Below are 6,271 nucleotides of genomic sequence, written 5' to 3'. Positions count from 1 at the left end.
ACTGATGGCGGCAAAGTCACTGCCATCAGATCAACTTATCTGGATCCAGTAGTAGTACTAAGACCACCTTCTCAAGTGGTGTAGTGCAGTGCCGTGAAGACGGCACGCAAAAGAGAAGCACAGAAGTTGATGGGAATTACGCAATTTTTCCCTACTTTGTGTAATTCCGGTCGACTGCCGCGGAATTGCTGAGGTAAGTGTACTCGAGGTAAGCACTCGAAGGGAAGAGACTCAGGTGTCCAGTTGGACCTGCATCGTGATAAGCATTTGACATAGACGAGGTGTTGTGCCCAGCTCTAAGAATAGGACAATTGTGAGATTCCACCACAAGACAGGAAAATCTATAGAGGATAAAGAGGCCATATGTTCTGCTTTTACCGTGACAATCCCGATTCTTCTTGGTCAGCCTATCTTCCTGTTTAGTGCATATAAGCATTCAGAGTAGCAACTTTTTGAAATTGTATCCCAAGTATCGATCCGCTCAAGACAATGACTCATAGATTTTTAGAATTTAAGACCAGAAGGGACCATGAGACCATCTAGTCTGATCTCCTGTATTTCAAAGCCTACAGATTTTCTCCTATTTACCCCCGTAGGAGCCCAGTGACTTGTATTTCATCCCTGTGGAGATGCTTGTTCACTGTATTCAAGTCAGTGCTCAGTCTTCCTTTGGAGAAGCTAAGCAGGTTCAGCTCTTGAAGACTCTCACTGTACATCATTTTCTTCAGCTCTTTAAACATACTGTGGCTCTATCTACACCCTCTTCAATTTTTCCATATTTTTAATTTTTGCGCATCAGACCAAAATGCAGAATTCCAGCACTGGTCTCACGAATGCCATCTACAGAAGTAAAATCAACTCCCTACTTCTATTCCCTACACCTCTTTTTATATAGCCAGGGTTAGTTGGAAATGACATAAGAGAAGAAAGAGCTGGGTGTATTAGTCAGTGCCAGGATGTCTGTGAGTGTCCAATGGGATGGAGCTCGTAGCATTATACAAGGCACTGGCAAGCCCTCCTTTGGAAAACTGAGTGAAATTCTGGTCACTGATATTCAAGAAACATGAATTCCGACTTGCCCAAGTTCAGAGAAAGGCTCCAGGGATGGTCAGGGCAATGGGGGTGTTCTCTGGCCGGTGCCATACAGGCTCTCAGACGAGAGTCTCACAACGCTGCTGTCTGGGCGTGGGATGTATGTATTTATGAATTTGTACAGTGGTGTAAATAGCACTTCCTGACTGCACAGGGGTGTTGTAAACAGGTTAAAGGTTGTGAGGAGCTCTCATGCTATGGTAATTGGGGTCATAGCTCAGTGCCTTTGATGGATGTCAGCTGTGTGTGCCCTCTAAGGCTGATTTGGGACATTAGTTGGAGAACCTGACGTCTTTCCAACACCCCTTGGTGATGAGGACTGTCATTAGCACAATATCCTTTTACGAGGGGTTCTGGGCTCCTCCCACGGCTCTGCATTCACAGGGGGAATCGGGATGTGCTGTAAGAGAGCGAAGGATCTGGAGTGTGTTGCTGGGCAGCCCCTGAGTCTGACCAGCATTCCCCACCCGGTCAAGGAACAAGTCGACCTGCTCCAGTCATGGAGACAGACTGAGACTCTGGATCCAAGTTTCCAATATCACAAAGTTTAGCTGATCGGGGGTGGGAGTTGTTTGGGTCCAATATAGATTGTCCTGGGCTGTGGATGTGAGTCAGTGACAGGGGCTCGAGGACAGGCAGCACTAGGTAGCTGCAGAACCCTCCATTCAATGGGCCTGTGGTCCTTGGGGGATCATTACAGGCACACAGAAACCGTAGATTCAAAGGGAGCTCGGAGTGTGAAAACCTCGATGCCCTGAGTCAGGATTTCTTAAAGATTTGGGGGTCTATTTCCAGAGGGGCAGGATGCTCTGAGTTGAAGAAGAGCCCATAGAATATCAGTGAGTAGTTCCCAAATCATCTCAGCTATATTTGCTCCTGGAAATTTAACCATCCAATCCATTTTCAATTTTTTTATTCTCTGACTGGATTGTGAATGCTGGAATTCAGAGCTGTGTTGCTTTGTGGTAACAGGGCATATCACACTCTCAGAATAGTTCTCTTTCCAGACTGGATGAGGTCTCCAGCATTTCTGCTCTGTAGATGCTCCTCGCAGTTAAAGGACATCCTGCAGCTCTGTCCCTTCTCTGGTGTCCAAATGCCAGATGTCAGCCTCGTCCCTTTCCCTCTCTGGGGGTGGAATCCCACCATTCTCCCACCCTCAGACTGGACCCTGGGCTACCACTTACTGTGGATCAACTGGGCTTGCCCAGAAGGTCCAGCTGGGTTCGGCACCTGTGGTTCTTTCCTTTGGGAGTCTGTGACCTGTGGTGAGAAGACTGACCAGCCAGCCTTCCTGAGCCAAAGTATTGTTTAATCTGGACTGTAGTAATAAAGCATCACATGAGAGAAAAAAAGAGTTTTCAAACAACAGTCTGTACATGTCTCTCAAGCCCTCCCACTCTGATGGGGACCCAGGCAGGCTGAGTGTTTTCTGATTTCCCCAGCTGTGTCAGTGTGTCTCTCAGTCTGTGGAGCTTCTCAGCACCAGCTGCCCCACCTCTGGACAGACTCCCAGTGCTGGCAGAACAAGCTGTGTAACTTGGCTGTAGCCCGGAAATGGGGTCTTCACAGCCTGAATTTCAGAGGTTGTCTCTTAACCTCCCTGAAGTGTTTAATGAGAAATGGCTTTTCCTGAGCTATTTTTTCGCTTCCTGCTTGTTTTCCAGAAGCCTGCTACTGAACTAAGACTAGCCATACTGCTAATATCCCAATATTTAACCCAATATATTGTATTAGAGCCCAATAATTGGGTTTAACACACACATTCATAATTATGGCTGCTCAGCTCCTTGTCCGTCACAATACCGTCCAGGGTAGCGTGTATTTCATAAGTACAGTACACAGACAGCCAGAGAGAGTGACCAATAGGCAACTTTCATGTGTGAAATGAAGTTTGATTTCCATGAATACTCATGCAATCCACTTTTAAATGCACTTTCCTCAAATCCCCATTGTAGCACTATAACAGGTGCTGGGGTTACTCTATCCTAGACCATTGGTTTTCAGCCTACCGTCCTCAGACCCCTGGGGATCTGCAGACTATGTGTTTGATTCACACCATCATAGGAAATTTCGTAGCTGTCTGGAAACGAAAAAAAGAAAGAATTTGAAAACCAGTGTACTTGAGCGTGAGAGCCCAGGGAATGATTATTATACATGCTTATTCCAAAGACTTTACTACTCCCAATAAAGGCTACAGACTGACAACAGAGATCTTAAGGGGAACCAGTCAGCTACTAACCCAAGGACAGAGGAGCTACTAGTTCCATAGGATATCCCTGGCTATTCTTTGATGACAAGCATTTGAATGACAGCTGAGAGGCTGCAATCTTTTCAAAGTCTCCTGAAATCCAGATGACCAATACTACATATTTGGTCCCCCTCTAACCCGAGAAATCATAACTAAAAGAAGATCCAAGGGGAAAGAATGGGTTTACTTGGGAGTGCCAAAAAGATAGTTCTATAAATGTTATGCCAAAACTTTTCATCGTAAGAGAATTATTATAAACCAAACTTTCATTCCATGCATGTCTATGGAAAGCCAGACACAGAGGATGAGTCTGTAGAATACAGAAAGATTAGTTAATTGGTTTTGTGTTTTAAGATATAATAATAAAGTATATAGCTTGGGAAAAGGGCTGGAAGGAACTGATAAGGGCTGTCCGGGCACTAGCACTGCACAAATAGAGGGCAGACATAAAAGCAAAAGCTGACCAGAGTTGACTACACCCGGCTAAGTAACACTTGAAAGTGCTTACAAGTCAGCAGAAATGCTCACGGATTGGTTAAGCTGACCGCAAAAGTGACACTGTCCACTGATTGGTTGCATACTGATAGCAAAAGTGACACTGTTCACTGGTTGGTTACATACTGATCAAGCTGATCAGTTTGGTGATCAGCCTGTGGGGACTTAAACCCAGTAAGTCACTTTGGACTGCAGCCCGCTGGGATCCTCGCTAGCTGGACTGAGCCCTTCTATGAATCAGCAGCATCCAAGGGATGGCTAACACTTATCAGAGTCGACTCGGCCCAAGGGGCTTAAGGAGAGAAGCGTTTTTGGTAATGTATGAAAATACACTTGCTTTAAGATAACAAGCGACCATCTGTCTGTTTATCTGCTTGTGAAGATTAACTAGGATTTTACAAGAGACCATCTGTCTGTAAGCACGAGGTAGTAAGTAATAGAATTGTGTACTATAAGAGAGAGTTTGCAAGCGACCATCTGTCTGTAAGCATAAGGAAATAAGTAATAGAATAGTGCACAATAAGAAAAGAATATATGCATGGTAGAGTATTAGGCCTTTGTATCTTTTTCTGATTTTGTGTTTGTATTAGTTATGTCTATGTAGTTTCTTCTTTACTAATGAATAAATAAATGAGCAATATTTCTTCGGTTGAAACCTTGTTCGCATTATTTTCGGTCACCCCCGCCCCTCGGCTGAGGCAATACCTCTGCTTCCAGAGACCCACACTTCTAAAGCTAAGGCCTTTCAGGCTGCTCTGAGTCCACGCTTTCCTCTGAAACCTCTGGTAAGGGCCACTGTATTGGGCTGGATGGATTAGAAGTCTGATCCAGTCTGACAATCCCTATATTCCTATCTGTGGTGGAAACCCAAGACTGTTTTTGCTGATCTTCTGTACGTGGGCTCATGGAAGTCTTGCACTGAGACCACAATGATCTCTTGTTAAATATCATCTAGTCTCCCGTTATTTTTCTTTTCAGGAACACTGGACTTGCCCAGTGCATTATGTCAGCTGTCAATGACACCAAATTCTTCTATATCTTCTACTATATCAGACTTCAGTATTAGGAAATTCAGTTCATTATAAAAACAAATCCAATCCTCCGTGAGCCCATGTTTTCCTTTCCATGTTGGCTGTGACAAACCTTGGCTTATTGATAACCACCATGCTGACAGAACTGGACATATTCCGGTTTAACTCTAGGGAGATCAGCCATGATGCTTATTTTGCCCACCTGTTCTTCATACACTCACTTACGCTCACTGAATCCTCTCTCCTCTTGTCCATGGCCTTTCACCGCTTTGTTGCGATCTGTAACCCACTCAGATATGCTTCCATCTTAACCCTGCTGAGAATAGCCAAGTTGGGACTGGTGTTTCTTCTAAGAGGAGTGGTCCTAATATTCCCACTCCCCATTCTCCTGAAACAGTACCGATACTGTCAAGCCAACATCCTCTCCCATTCCTACTGCCTCCAGCACGAGGTCATGACGATGGCTTGTTCAGATATCAGAGTCAATATCATCTACGGCTTCTTAGTAATAGACTCTTCAGTGGAGTTGGACTTGCTGCTTATTCTCATATCATATGTGATGATTCTCCAAACAGTGCTGAGCATCGCGTCCGACATGGAGCACCTCAGGGCCCTGAACATCTGTTTCTGCCATGGCTGGGTTGTCCCGCTTTTCTACACACCAGACATTGCCTTAGCTGTGATATATAGATTAATAAGGATCTCTTCTCTGATATTTGTGACTGTCCTGGGCAACGTCTATATGCTAGTCCCACCCCTGATGAATCCAGTCGTGTACAGCGTGAAAACCAAACCCATTCCTGCAAGGATTATTCGGGTATTCATCAAGTATTTACAAAGACTCTGTGTTTGTGTAGAGCCAGGAGATGGGTGCGATGTTATCGCATAAAGAGCTGTCTCAGTGTCAACTCACAGCTCAGAATTGCTGTGGACACAGTCAGTATAGAGAAGGAACTTGGATGTTTTCTCACATTGTCTATGACCTGTCAATGTCCAGCCTCTGGTTAAACACCCAGGGGCCATGAGAAAAACTGCAGAACTGTTTTGCAGTTGCAGTCCTGGCCCTTCCTGAGCATTCTGGCTGCTGCATGATCCCTGAGATTGGCACCAGCTGTGAGAGGGCTATTCCAGGGGCACGGCCGCCCACCCTTCCCCTGTGCACTCAGCCACGTGCTCATCACCGAGTCGTTTTCAAGACAGGCTTTTATCGGGAGCCCCAAGAGAAGCCCATCGGGCAGCCTCTGCCCAGGGCATGACATTGCACACAACATATCAGTGCAGCCCCCCACATAACGTGCTGCCGCAGGGCAGAGCAGAGCTGTGTGTGTGTGAGTGAGAGTCGCACACACAGGAGTTATGACAAGATACTCAGGCCCAGGGATCCCTCATCCAGGGCTTAGTA

General features: G+C 45.7%; 1 protein-coding gene across 1 annotated transcript; it reads left to right on the top strand.

The window, feature by feature from the left end:
* Positions 1–5,002: 5,002 nt before the first annotated feature.
* On the top strand, positions 5,003–5,686 carry LOC137141589 (olfactory receptor 51G2-like; the record flags this gene model as incomplete). The annotated part of the gene is made up of 1 exon (XM_067530520.1): positions 5,003–5,686. A coding segment is annotated over exon 1 (684 nt), but the record flags the coding sequence as incomplete, so codon positions are not given.
* Positions 5,687–6,271: the final 585 nt, after the last annotated feature.

Source organism: Emydura macquarii, unplaced genomic scaffold, assembly GCF_026122565.2.
Source record: "Emydura macquarii macquarii isolate MOO-44397 ecotype Brisbane River unplaced genomic scaffold, CSIRO-AGI_Emac_v2 contig_3094, whole genome shotgun sequence".
Classification (NCBI taxonomy): domain Eukaryota; kingdom Metazoa; phylum Chordata; order Testudines; family Chelidae; genus Emydura; species Emydura macquarii.
Note: the sequence above shows the minus strand (reverse complement) of the source record. Positions and strands in the feature narration are given on the sequence as shown.